At 39.0% G+C, this 21,314-nt stretch overlaps 1 protein-coding gene across 1 annotated transcript in view; it reads right to left on the bottom strand.

Annotated features, from left to right (window-relative positions):
- The window catches only part of LOC149792987 (arrestin domain-containing protein 3-like), a 55,009-nt gene that overhangs the window by 6,310 nt on the left and 27,385 nt on the right, over window positions 1-21,314 (bottom strand). Inside the window, exons 3-8 of the mRNA XM_089966267.1 lie at window positions 20,482-20,604; window positions 19,436-19,543; window positions 18,470-18,600; window positions 17,396-17,581; window positions 15,373-15,564; window positions 7,229-7,559 (exon numbers count right to left, since the gene is read on the bottom strand). Coding sequence (XP_089822393.1) covers window positions 7,229-7,559; window positions 15,373-15,564; window positions 17,396-17,581; window positions 18,470-18,600; window positions 19,436-19,543; window positions 20,482-20,604 — 1,071 coding nt within the window. The remainder of the gene's footprint in view (window positions 1-7,228; window positions 7,560-15,372; window positions 15,565-17,395; window positions 17,582-18,469; window positions 18,601-19,435; window positions 19,544-20,481; window positions 20,605-21,314) is intronic.

Raw genomic sequence — 21,314 nt, 5'->3', positions numbered from 1 at the left:
TATGAATAGTGAGTCTGGTGGAAAGCCAAAGCCTTTCAGTTTTACGGCGGTCTCTTTTAGCAGTGCGAAGCTGGTCCCTAACACTGCTATACCATGGAGAACACTTTTGAATTGATACTCTGCACTTGGTAGCAGGGGCATGTTTGTCGAGCAATAAACGCAGACAGTTATCGAGTTGTTCTGCTGTAGGAGGTAAGCAAGTTGTTAGGTTTGCTTAGATGTCATGCATTAGTTTGGTTCTATTTATCATGCAGAGGTTTCTCTTAGTAGCAGATAAAGGTGGAGGGTTAGGGACTGATACGTCAAGATGGCATATAATGCAGAGGTGATCTGATGCAAGTTCATGGGTTACCAGGGAGGACCGTTGAATGTTATCAGGTCTATGAAGAATCCAGTCTAAAATGTGTCAATGTTTATGAGTGGGTTGGTTAATTGACTGTTTGAGGTTGAAAACATTAATGGAATCTAGGAGTTTTGATTGTGTTTGGGTTTCCGGGACAGTCCATGTGAAAGTTGAAATCTCCAAGAATAATCAGGTTGCCACCTATCGAATTTCCATACTCCAGGAGATTCGGAAACTGCTCCAAAAAGAGAGATTCAGTCAGCTTGTTTTTTTTCTACTAGGAGGAGGGCGGTATAGGCAGAAAAATGGACTGACCTTTGCTGCAGTGTGAGTGTGGTTTGGACTAGTTCAAACGATGTGTGGTCGAAATTGAATGTTGTGGTGTGGTTAAGACGTTTGATCATGGAGTTCTTTGTGATGACAGCAATTCCACCTCCGCGAGAGTTACGGGGGAACGACTTGATGGAGTAACCAGTGGGTGTTAGATCCGTACGCTTGGGCTCATTGCCTGATGTTTTTAGCCATGTTTCTGCCAGGAAAAAAGACGTCAATATTCTGGTCGTTGATAAAATTAACTATTTCTGTGCGCTTTTCCGGTGGTCCTACTGAATGGGCATTGAATAATGCAATACGCTGAGGTATCTCTTGGATAGTTGACACGAAGTTGACGAATTAATAGGGATTTGAATTAGGTTATCTAAATTAACGGTCGAATTTTTCAATTGTCGAGCCGGAAAGGGCATAAGGGAGATAACTGGAATTCTTCTTCCTGTTCTACGCCGGCCACCTTTGAAACAATGTTTCTTTTTTCGCTTCTGTTTACATTTAGGTAATGATGAATGTAGTCCCAGTTCATTTAGTCTAGAGCACAATGTAGTGTGGAGAGCCAAGGAGTGGTCATTTAAAGCAATTAATGAGGGTCCATCATAACATAAACGGGTTGACTGGCGAGTATCACGTGATGGCAGTTTGTTCAAATGGAAGTTGTAGCAGTGGAGCAAGACAGCTGAGAAAAAGTCTAATTGTTCTCGTTTCCAAAATAAGGAGATGAAGAAACACATACGAACTGAACAGCCAATACATAATGAACACAATAACGAAGACGAAGACAGACAACAAGTACAAATATCAGGAAAACGGCACAAAAAACGGAACAGCTGCATCAAGCCGGTTAAGCGATAGCGGCCATCTTGAAAACCAAGATAAAGATAGATATAGACTGTGTCTCAGATAAAGGTAGATATGGACTGTGTCTCAGATAATACATTTTCTTCTTTTGTCTCTTCTGCTTGCTCTACTTTTAGTTTGCCACCATTTTGTTCGATATCCTCATTTGCTCGGTTCTTTTTATAACTATTGTCAAAATGAAATTTATGTTAAAACTTTATTATCAAAACAACCTAATAATTCTATTTGCATGTTTAATTCATTTGCCAATTCTTTTATCCATTTGCCAGTAGCATGCAGGCTTCCTCTTCTGTTATTCATTTGTCGGATTCAGCATAGCTTTCTTCCACTATGGTCTCTCATTCTCGTTGGTGTGTATATTTCTTTTGCACTTCCTGTATTTGCCGATTAGTGAGTCTGTTTTTCTTCTTTGAGTTACATGCATTCCACTGCCTCATTAGGGCGTATGCTTCTTGAATGCTGTGTTAAAATCCATGTCTCTTGTTGAGCCAAGGATACTGTACAGGCATAATAACTGATTATTTAGGTAGTATAAAACTGCATGGTCTCTGATAACTACAAAAACACTAAATGACTGCTAAACGTTTTCTAAGAACGAATCAGTTTTTGGAAAAGGTAAAACAGACAACCATATATATATATATATATATATATATATATATATATATATATATATATATATATATATATATATATATATATATATATATATATATATATATCCTTAAAGCATAAAAGTAACATAGTAAATGTCATTTGCCACGCATCATTAGTCACAGATTTTAGAGTTTGTTCTAGCGTGCTGCTGCAAAAATGAATCAATTGCAAAATATTCCTACCGTCTTAACTCTATCTCACCCGAATAGTTGCCTGAACTGTTACAGCCTTTACTTGAATTAGGATTTACCAAGGACCGTTTTCTTCCACACATTTTGTTGTTTGATAAAAGTGTACCTTGGGTAAATTAAGTCTAGAAGGCGCTTTCTCCATGCCTTTATCATTCATGTAACCGTTTCCGAATTTTTTCCAGTCCCGAATGCTTTGGAAAATGTTCGTAGTGGATTGGAATTAATGTTGCATTCTACCGGTGCAATAATTTGTATCGTTCACGACTATAATTGTAAAGCTTATTCCTATGACCACAAATTATACAATTATTTTATTTTTCAAATTTGAAAAGGCGATGTAAAGTGTTCTTTTCAACCAAGATAGTAAAATTGTCTACGGCAGACATATGAACATTCTATCTCAATGCAACCAAACTGTCGAATACCAAAACTGCTCAAGTAATTTTCATACAAACGCTTATGTCACTGCTATTTTAAATCTAAAACAGTTGAAAATGTGTATACAACTATATCTTATACTCACACTCTTAGTCGTCTGCCATTTATCACAATTTTCATTCATAGTCTTGCCCCCATGTACTTAGATGCATGGGGACAGTCATCTCTAGAGTTTTGGGTCCCATGTAATTAGATGCATGGGGACAGCCATCTCTAGAGGCATGGGGACAGCCATCTCTAGAGTTTTGGGTCCCATGTAATTAGATGCATGGGAACAGCCATCTCTAGAGTTTTGGGTCCCATGTAATTATATGCATGGGGACAGCCATCTCTAGAGTTTTGGGTCCCATGTAATTAGATGCATGGGGACAGGCATCTCTAGAGTTTTGGGTCCCATGTAATTAGATGCATGGGGACAGTCATCTCTAGCGTTTTGGGTCCCATGTAATTAGATGCATGGGGACAGACATCTATAGAGTTTAGGGTCCCATGTAATTAGATGAATGGGGACAGACATCTATAGAGTTTTTGGTCCCATGTAATTAGATGCATAAGGACAGCCATCTCTAGAGATTTGGGTCCCATACAATTAGATGCATGGGGTCCGCCATCTCTAGAGTTTTGGGTCCCATGTAATTAGATGCATGGGGACAGCCATCTCTAGAGTTTTGGGTACCATGTAATTATAATGCATGCGGACAGCCATCTCTCTAGTTTTGGGTCCCATGTAACTAGATCATGGGGACAGCCATCTCTAGAGTTTAGGGTCCCATGCAATTAGATGCATGGGGACAGATATCTCTAGAGTTTTGGGTACCATGTAATTAGATGCATGGGGACAGTCGTCTCTAGAGTTTTGGGTCCCATGTAATTAGATGCATGGGGCCAGTCATCTCTAGAGTTTAGGGTCCCATGTAATTAGATGCATGGGGACAGACATCTCTAGAGTTTAGGGTCCCATGTAATTAGATGCATGGGGACAGCCATCTCCAGAGTTTTGGGTACCATGTAATTAGATGCATGGGGACAGTCGTCTCTAGAGTTTTGGGTCCCATGTAATTAGATGCATGGGGACAGCCATCTCTTGAGTTTTGGGTCTCATGTAATTATATGCATGGGGACAGCCATCTCTAGAGTTTAGGGTCCCATGTAATTAGATGCATGGGGACAGCCATCTCTAGAGTTTTGGGTCCCATGTAATTATATGCATGGGGACAGCCATCTCTAGAGGCATGGGGACAGCCATCTCTAGAGTTTTGGGTCCCATGTAATTAGATGCATGGGAACAGCCATCTCTAGAGTTTTGGGTCCCATGTAATTATATGCATGGGGACAGCCATCTCTAGAGTTTTGGGTCCCATGTAATTAGATGCATGGGGCCAGTCATCTCTAGAGTTTAGGGTCCCATGTAATTAGATGCATGGGGACAGACATCTCTAGAGTTTAGGGTCCCATGTAATTAGATGCATGGGGACAGCCATCTCCAGAGTTTTGGGTACCATGTAATTAGATGCATGGGGACAGTCGTCTCTAGAGTTTTGGGTCCCATGTAATTAGATGCATGGGGACAGCCATCTCTTGAGTTTTGGGTCTCATGTAATTATATGCATGGGGACAGCCATCTCTAGAGTTTAGGGTCCCATGTAATTAGATGCATGGGGACAGATATCTCTAGAGTTTTGGGTCCCATGTAATTAGATTCATGGGGACAGCCATCTCTAGAGTTTAGGGTCCCATGTAATTAGATGCATGGGGACAGCCATCTCTAGAGTTTTGAGTACCATGTAATTATATCCATGTGGACAGTCGTCTCTAGAGTTTTGGGTCCCATGTAATTAGATGCATGGGAACAGTCGTCTCTAGAGTTTTGGGTCCCATGTAATTAGATGCATGGGGACAGCCATCTCTAGAGTTTTGGGTCCCATGCAATGAGATGCATGGGGACAGCCATCTCTAGAGTTTTGGGTCCCATGTAATTAGATGCACGGGGACAGCCATCTCTAGAGTTTAGTGTCCCATATAATTAGATGCATGGGGACAGCCATCTCGAGTTTAGTGGCCCATGTAATTAGATGCATGGGGACAGCCATCTCTAGAGTTTAGGGTCCCATGTAATAAGATGCATGGGGACAGATATCTCTAGAGTTTTGGGTCCCATGTAATTAGATGCATGGGGGACAGCCATCTCTAGAGTTTTGGGTCCCATGTAATTAGATGCATGGGGCACAGCCATCTATAGAGTTTTGGGTCCCATGTAATTAGATGCATGGGGACAGCCATCTCTAGAGTTTTGGGTCCCATGTAATTAGATGCACGGGGACAGCCATCTCTAGAGTTTAGGGTCCCATGTAATCAGATGCATGGGGACAACCATCTCTAGAGTTTTGGGTCCCATGTAATTAGATGCATGGGGACAGATATCTCTAGAGTTTTGGGTCCCATGTAATTAGATGCATGGGGGACAGCCATCTCTAGAGTTTTGGGTCCCATGTAATTATATGCATGGGGACAGCCATCTCTAGAGTTTTAGGTCCCATGTAATTAGATGCATGGGAACAGCCATCTGTAGAGTTTTGGGTCCCATGTAATTAGATGCATGGGGACAGCCATCTCTAGAGTTTAGGGTCCCATGTAATTAGATGCATGGGGACAGATATCTCTAGAGTTTTGGGTCCCATGTAATTAGATGCATGGGGGACAGCCATCTCTAGAGTTTTCGGTCCCATGTAATTATATGCATGGGGACAGCCATCTCTAGAGTTTTGGGTCCCATGGAATTAGATGAATGGGGACAGCCATCTATAGAGTTTTGGGTCCCATGGAATTAGATTCATGGGGACAGCCATCTCTAGAGTTTTGGGTCCCATATAATTAGATGCATGGGGACAGCTATCTCGAGTTTAGGGTCCCATGTAATTAGATGCATGGGGACAACCATCTCTAGAGTTTAGGGTCCCATGTAATTAGATGCATGGGGACAGCCATCTCTAGAATTTTGGGTCAATCTGGAGGCCCAAGATTCATTAATGCTCTCCCTCTCTTACAGTGAGTATATATGATGGGTCAGATTTTGCTTTGGTTTCTTATGTCGCAGTATTATCCCACCACATAATCTGCAGTACTATTAAGTAATGTCAACTTATTTCAATCTCTCTGATTTTATGCTGTACTCCGTTGATTCAAACCAATATACTAAATGTTACGACCATAGTCGAGCAATTAACTGACAGTAAGAAACGGGTACACTCAATTTATATAGAACAAAATGCTCACCTCTGGCAAGAACCGTACCGAGCTCAGGTGCTAACACTCCCACCAAATGCTCACAGACTACCATATGACGAGGCTAATCTCAGACAGATAACCATTTTAAAATTGGATATCATTAAAATCTTGTACACATTCTCTTAAATTGATCATGCTTTATTATTTTTCAGAACCACAATTGTACCATCTACTCTGGAAGATTTATAAACAGTACTTGACCAGTTTCCGCGTTATCATTTACTTACTCTTAACGAAGTGCGGTATATTCGGAACTTGTATAAAGAAACGATAATAAGTAATAAAAATATATATTGCATCTATAAATACTAAAAAATACTAAATTAGAGAATGTCACAGTAGCTCTGACTGGTGCATATTGAGTTTTGTGAAATAATACCTTGCCTCAGCTCGAATCAATTAATCTTTCACTTGTAAGTGGAATGAGTAAAGTATCATGGCGTCTCATAAGCTGATAGCCTGGTGGTAAATTTGGTCTAATTACTCTCAGAGGCAGTGAATATTTATTTAAGTAAAATGATACCATTTAGTGTTGCGGTACCTGCTGTTATGCTTGTGCTAGCATGTTTGTGTGCTGTGTTCGTAATTGACGTACCTTCATCCCGAAAAGTGATCGACAAATTTGTATAGGCAATTCGCTTTAATCAAGTTGGTCCACTTATTTTAGTGAGATTTAAATTTACTGTACTAGATTGATGCACATTAATGTTTTACTTTACTTCTGAATTTGCCAAGGTTACGATTTATTAAAAACTGTAACTGTTATCATGTAATGTTTCATTTTTATTATTAATGGTAATACTCGAAATTATGAGTGACCTATTAACTTTTAATTCTTCAAGAACAAACTCCTATTAATGTTAATAACTATAATTTTTGTTTACTGTTTTCGTTTCCAGTTTAGAGACTTTGAAAACATAAGAAATGCGAGTGGTCCATTACTCTAGATACTTTTCAATGGCTACACTAAGCTATGAGTGCACCATATTCCTTGTCTTTCGTGCTTCCTGGCATTCGTAAGTAAAATATTCATTAAAATTATATTTTCCTATTTCTGTTTATGCAAAGTATCTGTTTAAAATCTCTTTTTCGTTTTCAATTACAATTCGAGGACACGTTTACTCACACAGTATCCGGACAAGTTTAAACCGATTTCCCTTTGAGCGTCTCATAGATAGAGCAGAGTCAGATCGCACCAGTTTATTTTCTGAGAACATGTCTTCCATCTCCGTTGCCATGGGGGCGAGAGCCACAATCGGTGCCGCCCTCACTGACATGATGGCGCTGAGAGCTGTCGGCTGACGCATTATTGGTACTGGCATGGGCTCCATGTAGAGGTTCGTGAGGTCTCGTCTTGTGTTCTCCTTAGATGCAACAGATTTAAGCGGGATGTTGCCAATCAGTATGACCAAGGGGATCCGAAGTTCAACATCCGCTTCCGGTGCAGAAGTCTTTAACTAAAATATAAACAGACCCAAAAGTTTTAAAGAATGTAACTGTCACAAATATGTTGTCTGCTTCAATCTTTGCTGTAAAAACTTCCCACACTACGGCATTATTCATTTAAATTAAAACTCTTTATCACTGGTACTGTGATTTGATCATATTTTTAAGTAAGACTTTTCTGCACCCGTTTAAACTTAGCTTCCGAAATAGCAGTAATAGTTTAAAAATAACCTTAATTCGGTTAATTCGGCCTGTTTTTTCTCTGACAAACGAACTTTACGACACTTACACTGGTATGGAGATTTAAGTACAGTAACTTGCCTTCTGTATTCGAAAGTTGAAGAACTTATGACAGGCTAAACCTATTGAATTCAATAAAATGAGTTGGAGATGGGGATGGAGTTGTGAAGTAAGGTGTGGTACCCATGAGTTTCTTGGACCGATAAGGCGAGTGAGTAATATGATAATGGGGCTTTGAGTCCAACTGTCAAGTATTCGATTCTGGGGGGTCCAAAAACCCCTTCGGAATTACCCATAACTTTTTACTGAGGAATTTTTTGCATACATGTGCATCTGTGAATGTAGCTGACGCGACTCCACGTGGAAGCTTTTCTTGTCACGGGTTGAGAGCTACAGTGCTGAGAGATCGCAGACAGATAGATATACGCTCACAACGCGTACGTAATTCACTTGTAGAGAGATGCAGTGTGATATTGTACAATACCATTAGAAACCACACAGTTTGATACATATAGCATTATGAAAGAAATCGCATATATTCCTAATGCGGGAATTAAATTACAAGACCGCCGATAGTGCGTTTGTGCGGTCACAGGATGATCAGCTTGCTATTTGGCCTGAATGCTTCATATGGATAAATCCTTGATCAATTGAGCAGATAAGGGATTGCGTTTGAACGAGTACGACGAAAACTCGATGAAAAAGAAAACCAAAAAGCGAGACAAGTCATTGTATGATATTGTGCTTGAAAACTTTAAATCGCCAACAATTAAAGAGCCACCCTGCAAAAACATTACAACGACTAGTGAAGACATCGACGACATGGAAATAACTAGTGAAGACAGCGAAGGCATTAGAACTACTAGCGAAGACAGTGATCACTACAATCAGAGAAATGCTTTCGGTATTAATATACAGAGCTGCCCGCTTGCTATATTGTTGTTATGATCCCTGAACGCACGTTAACAACAGCTTTACCTGGCTCGTATTCGATTGGGATAATTGCCCAATAATCTTGAAAATCACGAGAGGTGGACATTGTTTTCGCTGTGGACTTGATTATACCGCTTAACGCGCAAAATGATTCGATTCACCATACATTTAAGTGTTAAAAATGGCAAGACCGTGGTTAGATAACGATGCGCATACACACTTGAACCGTGAACCGCAAAGACAATGATGCCATCAATGACGAAATCAACAAGACTTTACCGAAGATTCTCGAGACGTTGGAAAAATAAACTAATTCAGGTTCAGGATGGACTTTTGCCAAATGTGTGAAAGCTGAACGTCATATTTGCCCATAAAACCTTTCCACGGGTCAAGTAATATCCAAAACCAGTGTGCATTTCTACCACGGACAGTGATAAACGTGGATTACGACAACAATCCGTGCTTTGAATAAACTTTCTCAACCGTGATATTTTGAAATTCACCGCAGAGCTATGGAAGATGAATGTCCCGTATATCATCTACGCGGACTTGGAATGCCTTAGCGTTCCCGTGGTTGCTTCGCTTCCAGATGCCGCCAACTTCCCCGTTCAGTCAAATACAAGGCAAACTGCTGAACATGTTCCAAGCGGATATTGTTACAATGTAGTCGCTTTGATGGAACAACTGAACCGCTAATGTTATACCGTTGCAAGAACTAAGTTGAGGTATTATCAAATCGCTGTAAATTACAGTGAAATGAATCCGGCAAAACCTGACCTCGCTCGCGCACATGATCAGCGGCAACGTATTGTTGAATCTAAGATGGATCCTTCAGCTCCAGTGATGCAACCTGAAGCTCCAAAGTTTGAGATCACTTACACATCACTGGAGCGTACAGAGGATTCGCAAACGGCACACACGGCGCATGCAACCTACAGATGGAAATAACTCGGGCAAAACAAAAACCAAGACATTTGATGTAACTCAGTTACCACCGAATGACGCATTCCATTCGACGTTGTCTCACGAAAGTATTTAAGCCAACGACTAGACGCACGAGAAAAAAGTTTGGTCCACGTTTGCTAGACAAAAACGACTATCATGATTTGTACCTGCGCACGGCTGTATTACTTTTTGGCCGATGTCTTCATGCCTTTGGTGATATAGCCATGCGCGTACACAAGCTTGATTCCGCGCATTACTTCTCATCGCCAAGGATGGTCCGGAGGATTGCGTTGCTATCGAAAAGCAAGACTGATTTGGAACTGTTCACTGATATTAATCAACAGTTGTTTATCTGACGTTGTATCAACGACTGGATTTCCGTTATCTTCACCGTTATGCTCGCGTGAACAAGCCAGCCTATCTTGGATTGATACGACCCTGTCCTCTAACATATTTGTAATTTGTATATTGACACCAGAAGCTAGACCGGTTGGGTGATGCTACAGCCTAATTCCGCTGATATAAACATTTGCAAATATATACACGAGTTCGAGAGCATCACTGATATTAAGGATTACATATTGTTTGGGTTATCCCTGATTGCTTCACCCGGGTTATAAAAGCGAATCCGTGTTGGCATTGTGCGCGACCGCAAGCAAGACAAATTGTACAGGCTGATTACAGACTCGTTCTTTGAGGCGTGCAATATCTTTGACTCATTATTGTCCTCGGTAAAAACAAAAAATAGAAACTAAAGCTGACAAAGCCCATCTATGTTGGCACGTCGTTGTTGGACTCATCCAAATGATTAACATATAAATTCTACTGATGTAACCGATAAGGACGTGCCAACCACTCCCGAGTTCGCTAGCTATTCATCGACAATTCAGGCACGTAATGGTTTCCGAATAATCATTCCACACGAGCACAGTTGAATCGTTTCACTATGTATGCCGCCATGTCCACGATGAACCAGCGCATGATGTTACGTCACCGATGCTGAACAGCTCCAAAAATATATATTTGCCTTGATCCACCTGCAGAACCCGCGAACATACGTAGCACTTGTTGAATCTTTGGACGTTAGCGGCTTCTTGACATCTGCTGACAGCAACTAAATGATCGTGAAGATCCCTGGAACCATTTTGGACTTTCCACTGGCGAGCATGAAATTGAATGAGTCAATGATAAGGTCCGAATCTATAATTTATATACGCGAACACGAGCCCACACTCACTTCTGCCATTTCGATCGAATCTATCCAGCATGAGGTTGACGTTACATAGCCGGCTCTGACAATAGCTTTCGACTGGTCCGAAGATATTAATGAGATTCCTGCAGTGCCCGATTATACATTAAGCACACTAAGCACGTGCTTAGGGCACCAGCCTAACAGGGGCATCAGAAACAAAATTCTAATTAATTTATGATGATAAAATTGAATTATACATGACCATTTAGATCTGAATGTACGAGTATTTTGACTTCAGAATAATGGCATCACTGGTATTTTCTCAATTATTTAGCTATTAATACTGTTGTGTTTTTGGCGTTTCACATTTTGTACGGGTGGTAGTGGCACCATAATATATTTTCAGTGCTTAGGGCACTGGAAGGCCTTCATCCGGCACTGGATTTCTGCAGAAAAACAAATCTTATGCACTGGATAAAATATCGCTCCAAATATTGTCAGGATCACCACAACAATAATCTAACATGTGACGCCATATGTGGTAGTTACCAAGCGAACTTTCAGGTTCATTAAGTTTCGTGTCGCAGGATTAAATATTGTTTTGGTTCTTCTCGAGTGCTTCACCCGGATTATCTCCTGTCCATTACTACTATAGCGCCCATGTATCTTCCATTCCACAAACTCTTTCGCACTTTCATTTCACCATTGTCGACCAAGACGGGACGCGTTGGATCTCCACGGGAAGATCTTAACAATAAGAATGTACATTAGAAATCTACTTGATATTTAATGCAAGAACAGTCATACTTGCACGTGTGATACCAGAGCATTTTGTGAAGGAGATAAAACCCGTTTACGCGACGTATTACGGAAATGACCTCTTTGATATTCTTCTGGGATTTTTACAGGACACCAAAGGTTCTCGCAACGACTCGTGCACCATCAAAGGCAGGTATGCTTCCATTAATGGAAATAATGCCAGCCCTGGTCCGTAAAACATCAATGAAGCTGCTCAACAACGCCTTTCCAATTTGCATAGGTCAGCACGGATTAGATGATTGCAAATGCGGCAATTGACAGGTCACAATAGGTACTTCACGAAATCAATAAAATCTAAGTGATTGAAAACTTCAAGGACGTACCCGATAACGCGTTTGATATGGACGTTCCCGTGATGATAGACAGAAACAATAGACATATTCAGTATTATTCGTACCCTGCTAAGGACCCTAATCAAAAGGGACAAATAGAATTACAAATGCATAACTCGTCTCAGTACTGTAACAAGCCAAAGGGGTTCCTTGACAGAACGATGCTAAAACCTGGCGCGAATCCCGCTAGAAATCATATGTTTTCCCTGATTCCAAAGACACCCATGCCACTACTTTTATAAACTGGAAATACCAACGCGTCCAAACTATAACTAATTTTACTCCAATTAATACATGACCACAGATCTCACAACTTCCCAATTATCTGTCAACCACACAACTGCATGGTTTCTCCTCATTAACTTTCCGTAACGTACCGCCAGTATTTCACGCCGTGCAACAATACAACTCAACCACCTAATACAAGGAACTATTTTTACTACGCCACCTTAGACCAGTCAAATCATGATTTTAAGCCACAGTCCACATGTAACTCTGTACCATATTTACCACCATAGAAACAATAAACGGCACCTGCCGACGACGTAACAGTCCCTTCTCGTTTATTCCATTGTATAAATTACCAGTTTCCGATAATAAATGCTGCACCTGGAGTCACACAACCAATTTACACAATTAGAGTTTACTAGGGACTACTGCGTGACATGAACACTCATGCGGTTCTGATCTGAATTCACCAGAAGCAAACCATGACATCATGAAGTCTCACAAACACTTCACTCCGTGACGTTTGCTCCTAGTAATTAGTTAATTTTTCGGTCTGAGTAATATTTCCCCAAATCCGACATCCCATAATTTAACAAGTAATCACAACAATTTAAGAAATCCTTAAGATGGAGTACTATAAACAAATGCACATACTCAAAATTTATTACAGGATATTCTTCCGTTTGAGGTCTTCTTGGAAATTGCAGGGTAACTCATACAAACCGACGACTGTACCATGGTTGGATTTGTCAATAACGGTATCATTGCCTTATTCAGCAGGTATGCTATCCCATCGATGGAAAGGAAATTGAAGCATATTTAAGTAACGTTGACATTGCCACCGCGACTAATGAACTCGCCAGAGATGATTATGTCAAACCTGCTGGCCCTTCTATTACGTTTTACAAGAATAGACATTTGTGACATTTGTATTTACGATTGACCAAGCCATACACGTGATGGATTCGTTCACGACGACGATGCTACGGAATTTGCCGACCAGCTGACAAGGTATACGAGCTTTGATTGAGATATTGTTTCACTTTTCCATAAATATGGGGCCATCTACAGATATTATGAACTTCTGAGAGAATGGTGTGTGCAAGCTGAAGTTGTTTACATTTTCAGCATGCACATTGGAGAGTATGTTGGTATACCTCTATGTTACGTTCATGTATTGTGCCTGAAATTTCTTTGGATACTGTACTTGTGGAAATTTTACACAACCTTAGGACATAGCGAACCAAAATGACTGCTCCCTTGTGACAAGAAATCAGCCCAAATTAGACTAAAATGCACTGTCTTTAGCACTAATTAAAATAGAGAAAACAAATTTTTGTCAGGCTAGACAATACCAGCTTCTGAAAGTGCAATAAGTGAATTGCCAAATATATAAAATGTAAAAAAGGTTGTCGCCTCTCTTTTTTTACCATTTATCTCTGAAGTTCAGAAAGCGAAAATGACCTTGCGGAGCTAAGTAGTTTGTTTTAAATGTGCACATCTGCAGGGAAGACCAAACTGTATACTCTATAACCCATATATCACACCATCAATCATACACCAAAAGTAAAGGGAATTAAAAATTAATTTAACAATGCCTAAATAGCCAGTGTAACCAGTGAGGGAATCCTGATAAATTCTTTTTCTTTAAAATATATAAAGCTATGCAAAATACGAAACTGTAGAGCGCCACCATTATGCATCAGAGGGGCGTTAACCTTGCCTCTTATGCACTGGAATATAATCGATAACCATGCCTCGTACACACTGGAATATAATATATAACCATACCTCATATACACTGGAATATAATCTATAACCATGCACCGTATCCACTGGAATATAATCTATAACCATGCCTCATATACACTGGAATATAATTTATAAAGATGCACCGTATACACTGGAATATAATCTATAACCATGCCTCATATACACTGGAATATAATCTATAACCATTTCTCTTATACACTGGAATATGATCTATAACCACGCACCGTATACACTGGAATATAATATATAACCATGCCTCATATACACTGGAATATAATATATAACCATGCCTCTTATACACTGAAATATGATCTATGAGAAGTTGAGATAGAAATCGACCATTAGAACCACCCTGGTGTACCAGTACCCAGTCGAGGCAAGCTTGGAATCATTCAATAGCATGTGAAAACAACCGGTCGCCGACTATTTCGTCAGGCATGGAAATATCAAGGGATTGTTTCTACGACGAAATATTGGAATTCCCCGTCAATCATATCAAACCACCAATATTGACTTTGAAAGGAAAACAAAGACTTTGACTAATATTGCCCAAAAGACGCATCTGCTCCCGTAACAGTTCTTGGGCACAACGAAAACCATTGAATGAACAAAGAAGGACTTTCGAACGTGGTGGCAAACGCACAGACCGAAAATTCACTATATATATATATATATATATATATATATATATATATATATATATATATATATATATATATATACCCATAAACCTCTTTCGATATTTAGATGTTCTAATCATAAACATTTTTATATAGATTGGTAGACATGATGGTGTGCACTACTTCATATCATTTGTATAACTTTTTATCACAATAATTTAGCGTTCGTAGAAGATGAATATCAAGCATTTTACGTCTGCAAACTTTATCAAGATCTAAGAGAAAAGCACTGAGACAAATCTTGGTATAATCATCTATCTCCAGAAAATTGTAATGCTTTATGTCAACACAAAATCCTTTTGTTATTCGCGGAGATGGATTATTGATTTATATATCATTGTTGCGTCCACAAGCAAACGCATACAATAATTTAATATAAACACAATATGTTAGTGCGCTTCAGGTGATATATTTTATTTTTGCATATATTACTGTATTAAAGGCCGGTGACCTACACTAATCTTGACTCTTGAAATATAAATCCCGCTGTTATGTATTTATCATTTTTTTAATAACAAAATTATCCTTGAATGTACAGATGCTAGTGAGCAGACAGATTTAGAACACCGAGGACACTTTGTCACCTAGTAGGTCTAGATTTTAATACAATTTATGTCTATCTGAAGACAATTATACTAAAAGCAATTTATGTCCCTTTTGCAAGAAAAAAATATATACTTACTTCTAAGATATAGTCTATATCTATAAATGGACATCCCGGTAAAGAGGAAACCGGAAGTGGGTTAGGCAACGGAAGTTTGCTGTTCCTCCATTCGTCTTCCTCTCCGGCCTCTAGCCGACCCCGGGACAACTCGGCTATCTTTCTTTTCTCGCTCGTATTTGAATCGAGTGGACTATATCCATATGTTGTTAACTAAATGAAGTACAATATAGAGATGCCTTAAACATTAGGCTAGCGATATCAACGTATTTTACAAAGCATAACCAGCTAACGTGTTGCATGTTTATATACAGGTGCCGCATTTGATTCTTCGCTTAAAATGGTGCAGCAGAACTGCAGGCATTATTTGTTTGAAGAAGACATTGGGTGTTTTTTAATCATGGTGCAAATAACTCAAGGTATGTCTACAGTTCCATTTTTTCCCCCAATGACTTGCAGTGTATTCTCGAAAAGTTTGAATACCCACTAGAGCTGAAATTTCAAACTTTCCTAATAGAGGGCACATAGATCACATTTAACTGAATTCAGTACGCTAGTAGAGGAATGAAAGTAACAGAGGAGAATGTGGCAGTGTAATGAGTCTATCCTTATTCCATATACAATTACTTAACGTCACACTTTTCAAAGCTTGAACTTTAGCAACTTATACTCGTGCATAGTAAATAGGTGCCTCTGTTATATATATATATATATATATATATATATATATATATATATATATATATATATATATTTACTACACAAGTGTGAGTCTTATCCCTATGCAGACCGGCTTATCCCTATGCAGGCCGGCTTATCCAATGTATAGTCTAACATAATAGTTCAAAACACTTTACCTATGTCTTGTTCTGGTGACTTGCTTAAGTGAATCTGACATGTATCTTGACTGCAAGTGAACTAAGCAAACGTCATCGTAACAACATGTTAACGTGTATTTTTCTCTAACGTAATGTTGTCTATGCTCATTGGTGCACTTCCGTTCTTAAACTCTTCAGTTTCGGACAGTAGTTCATACATGTTGGTCGCAATCCCAAAATGCCTATTTGGAAGTGATCATTTGGAGTTCCACATTCAAAATATTTTGCCTTAAGGTAGTTGACTATATCAGCTTCAGTTTTAACTATCTATGTGATTTTGTCTCTTTGTAGCCTCGATATCTGAGTGGTTAGCGTGCCAGAAGAGTCTGTCTTAGAATACTGCCATTAAACGAGCAAGGACACGACGCATCACTCCAATTGCCTCAACATTATATAGTATTTCGTGTGTTGCTTTTTCGGAAACACCCAAACCAAACCAAACAATAAATGTTCTTTTAATTTTCTTCTTTTATTTCTTCCTTTAAATTTACATTGCTAGTAACCCCATGCCATCTGGTGTACGTGCCAAGTTTATTGTGCTTATTTCAGAAGACGTCACAATTTGAATGCGCTAAGAGGTCTCATAACGAGTCAAACTTTAGGCCTAATAACGAGCCAAACTTTAGACCAGCAATTGTAGATGTCAAACATTAGGCAAGAAAGTAGGAACTGTGAAAACTAAAGAAATGCGATTACTCGAAGACTTGATTAATATCTATAAAATTCCTTTCATTAAATGAGAGAAAAAAATTAATCTTCTGGTAATGGTGAATGAAGTATGCAGGTATGTCTTAAAACGTTCTGATACAGATTACAGTCTATGTTGCTGGGTGTGTATCTGCATTCATGTTCGCACGCAGGTATATTTATGGATTGTTTGTTTGGCTGTTTGTTTTTCATAGTGCTGGAGGTGGGGGGCATGATGGACCTTAATCTCAATAAGAAATAATCAGGAATCATACAGAATTCAAAATCGCACAATTACTCGTAAATACTTGGTTTGCATAACGGTCTATTTTCACCAAGTGTTATAAATATGACCCATTGCCAGTTGCCTAAAGTGTGTACCTATTATATGTATGTATGTATGTATGTATGTATGTATGTATGTATGTATGTATGTATGCATGTGTCATACATTGCTTTCAGATGTATAGTTTTATTACCTGATAAAATGTAATTTTTGTTGACTCGATAGTTGAGTCTGAACCATTCGAGATGTCAGCATTAAACACAATTGTATCCCCAGGAATGTATCCCCTGCGGTCGGCTCTGAATGTGGCATAGACGGAGCCTCCTCCTCCAAAACAGCTTTTACACATAATGCAGGCGTCTTCATCCTCAACCGGTTCCTGAAAGAATAGATGGAGTAGCACATTTACACTGCATATAAATATTATAACAATCTTCCGGTAGGACTGGATCCATTGGCATCATTACATTTTAAGACTTTTAATTATTTTTATATCAGAGAACGGATTTCGTTTGCACATATCATTGGTAGGGTCATCGAATAGAGAGTTTAATATAAATGGTATAAAAGATATAATGTTTTATCATCCCATTCATCAGAGACCGTGATTCACACCCACCTGTAGAAAATGATCGCATCAACGTTTATCCGTACTGGTCCATTGACTTACATAATAGAATGTCATTGTTATGGTTGGATATAAACGCTTTCGTTTTCTTCTGCAAATAAATGTTTTTTATTTTATTCTCAAGATTGTGCAGATTTATTTCCAGAAATCCTGTCCAGGCATTTTGGTGAGCAGAAAGAAAGATGGTAAGCAAGGGAACATAGGTTTCTGTTATTGGAAACTGCACAGAAGAGCTTATGTAAAACGCATGTGTATAATGCATGCATAATAAACAGAAATGAGAAAAGATAATGAAAAATGTGTGTATGATTTGGATTTTTAACGTAGCTTTAACAATGTTTTAGTCATATCGCTACGATGTCTTCATTAGTGATGTCTAGCACTGGGGCATCATGCCGCAGACATGTAGCACCATGTCTACCCAGTCACTTCATCCCGACAGCAGGACGAACAGTCCTGACACTAACTAACCTCTTAATGCTGAGCGCCAAGCCAGTCAGCTGTTAGTACCATTTTTATAAGTCTTTGGTATGACTCGGCCGGAGATAGAATCCGCGACCTCTCGCATCCCAGGCGGACGCTCTCACCACTAGGCTACCGGAGCCATCAAAATGATGAAAATAATAATAATTTACTTACGTCAGCACCAGGAACTGCGTTGAGGTCATAAGGCCTTTCTATTCCAAACTCAACCTTTCCTGTTTGATCCAGCAGACCCCAGGGCCCGTGAATCTTGGCCTTGACCCAGTATCTTACGAATCCGTGTGAACCTGCAAAGTATAACAGCAGCTATAAGTTTCCTTTGCCTTGGGATGTACATGATTGGAGTACTTGTGGCAGAAATATGTTGCATGAATATCGGAAGTTTAGAGCTCGTTTTGAACCAGAAGCTTTGTTTGACATAGAGACGTATCATGGAGCACATTTGCAATGATTGTTTTGATCTTGATGGAAAAGCGTGCTAATTGTGCTTAAAGTGTGCAAATTATAGGAATATCTGCATCAAAACAGACAGGGCAGGATAGGATTAAACATCAAACACTAGATCATCCATGTGATAAATAATGGATATGTAATAAAATAGCACTCCACTAATTTTAATTTTATTAATGGAAAAGTCAGATGTCTGAAAAGAAAAGGAATGGATTTCAATTTACGCCCATAATTACAAATGTATAAATATCTCCTGTAATATCGACAATTTTGCATTGTTCACTTGGTCTCAGATTTAGAAGGTATACTAGTTTATAATAATAATAATAATAATAATAATGATAATAAACAGCCAGTAGTGCAAGTTGATTTAAACTCTTACCGGTACGGTACCGACCCTGATCCCGTTTTTTGGGTACGCCGTACCGGCAATAAATGTCTTAACGGTGCTGAATATCAGGCCGTACCGGCTTACTTGTACCACAGATAACAGCACAACAAAAACAAAAACAAACAAACAAAAAAATTACAAAAAGTAAACTCGTTAACCCGCTTATATTGAAATGCATTCGTGATTTATTAAATTGATTTTCGTTCGTTTGCTTGCGTATTAATTAGCACAGCCGATTCATGGATTCCCCGATACACCAGGTGAAAAGCTGATGATTTTACCTTCGAACGATGGGGGTATATTGGTAGGCAACTGGTATTTGAACTCAAATACATGCTGGCCGGTTCCTAGGTACTCGCATTCTTGGGTAATTGTCTCGTCGCTAGGTCCTGCAACAATGTTTTGAGTGAAAGCATCCACATTCAATTTTACTGTTTGAATCTATTTTACATCTTCATGTAACTTAAAAAGCAGCATTTTATTTAATTTAGTCTCTAAATAAAAGAGTTTATTTTAATTTAGTAATCAAACAAAAGATTTCTAACTTTTTGATATCACTCGTTATACATTACATAAACTTCCGTGTTTAATATTTCCTAAATCTTTCACATGATTGTATGATAAACACTAAATCTCTCAGGATTAAAAATCATGACAGCGTTACAAAAAGGACAGAAGAGAGCAACATTATAGACTGTTATGTTATTGGCATCTTATAATCAGGGCCGGCGCTACCATATAGGCAAACTAGGCAGCCGCCTAGGGCGCTGATTTCAGGGGGCGCATTTTTTTTAAAAAAACTATATAGTTTATAAATTTTGAAATTGATATTTTCGGGGGGGGGGGCGCCAGAATCTAACCTTGCCTAGGGCGCCAGATAGTCTGGCCGGGTCTGGCGCCGGCCCTGCTTATAATGGAGAAACAATAAAATTACTTATAAAATCACTTATAATTCCAAATAGTGTATGTTTTAGTTACTTAGTCTGATCTAGTATCATAAACAGTATTATCAGCAACACAACAGTCACTCTGTTTACCACACACACACACACACACACACACACACATATATATATATATATATATATATATATATATATATATATATATATATATATATATATATATATATATATACACACACACACACATCATTTGCCGTTTGGAAGACCACTATTTGACAAACACTCCATGGCACTATTTGTATTCTGAAAGTATATTTGAATTATCAATATATGTCCTCAAAATCCCCAGTGCATATACACCCTATTCCTAAAACTTGCTGCCTATATTACATTGGTAAAAGGTTTGCATGTTTTCTCCTCACCTTTTCCAAATAATACCATGCTGTCGTTGAAATAGTCCTCGGTCTCGTACATACACCTTTGATCACTCCCCTCTCCTTCTTTCCATTCTGCCTGACCCCTTCCACGAAATTTTACTTCAATTCCTGAAGTAAATTATTTTGGCATTAAAAGGTCTGAATATTGCGGAGAAATATTTTGCGTGGTATGACAAAACTGTCTGACGAACTTCGTGTGCGTCAAAACTGTCTAAAGAACATCGGGTGTCAAAACTGTCTGACAAACGTCGTGTGTGTTAAAACTGTCTGAAGACCTTCCTGTGTGTCAAAACTGTCTAATGAGCATCGTGTGTGTCAAAACTTTTTGACGAACGTTTTGTTTGTCAAAACTGTCTGAAGAACTTCGCGTGTGTCAAAACTGTCTCAAGAGCATAGTGTGTTTCAAAAATGTTTGACGAACGTAGTGTGTTTGTCAAAACTGTCTGACGTACTTTGTGTGTGTCAAAACTGTCTGACAGACTTCGTGTGTGCCAAAACTGTCTGAATAACTTCGTGTATGTCAAAACCGTCTGACAAACTTCGTGTGTGTCAAAACCGTCTGACAAACTTCGTGTGTGTCAAAACCGTCTGACGAACTTTGTGTGCATCAAAACTGTCTGAATAACCTCGTGTGTGTCAAAATTGTCTAAGGAACGTCGTGTGTCAAAACTGTCTGAAAAACTTCGTTTGACTCAAAACTCTCTGACAAAGTTCGTGTGTGTCAAAACTGTCTGAATATCTTCGTGTATATCAAAACCGTCTGACAAACTTCGTGTGTGTCAAAACCGTCTGACGAACTTTGTGTGTGTCAAAACTGT

The sequence above is a fragment of the Sinohyriopsis cumingii genome, chromosome 8 (genome assembly GCF_028554795.1).
Source record: "Sinohyriopsis cumingii isolate HCF-2022 chromosome 8, ASM2855479v2, whole genome shotgun sequence".
NCBI lineage: Eukaryota > Metazoa > Mollusca > Bivalvia > Unionida > Unionidae > Sinohyriopsis > Sinohyriopsis cumingii.
Note: the sequence above shows the minus strand (reverse complement) of the source record. Positions and strands in the feature narration are given on the sequence as shown.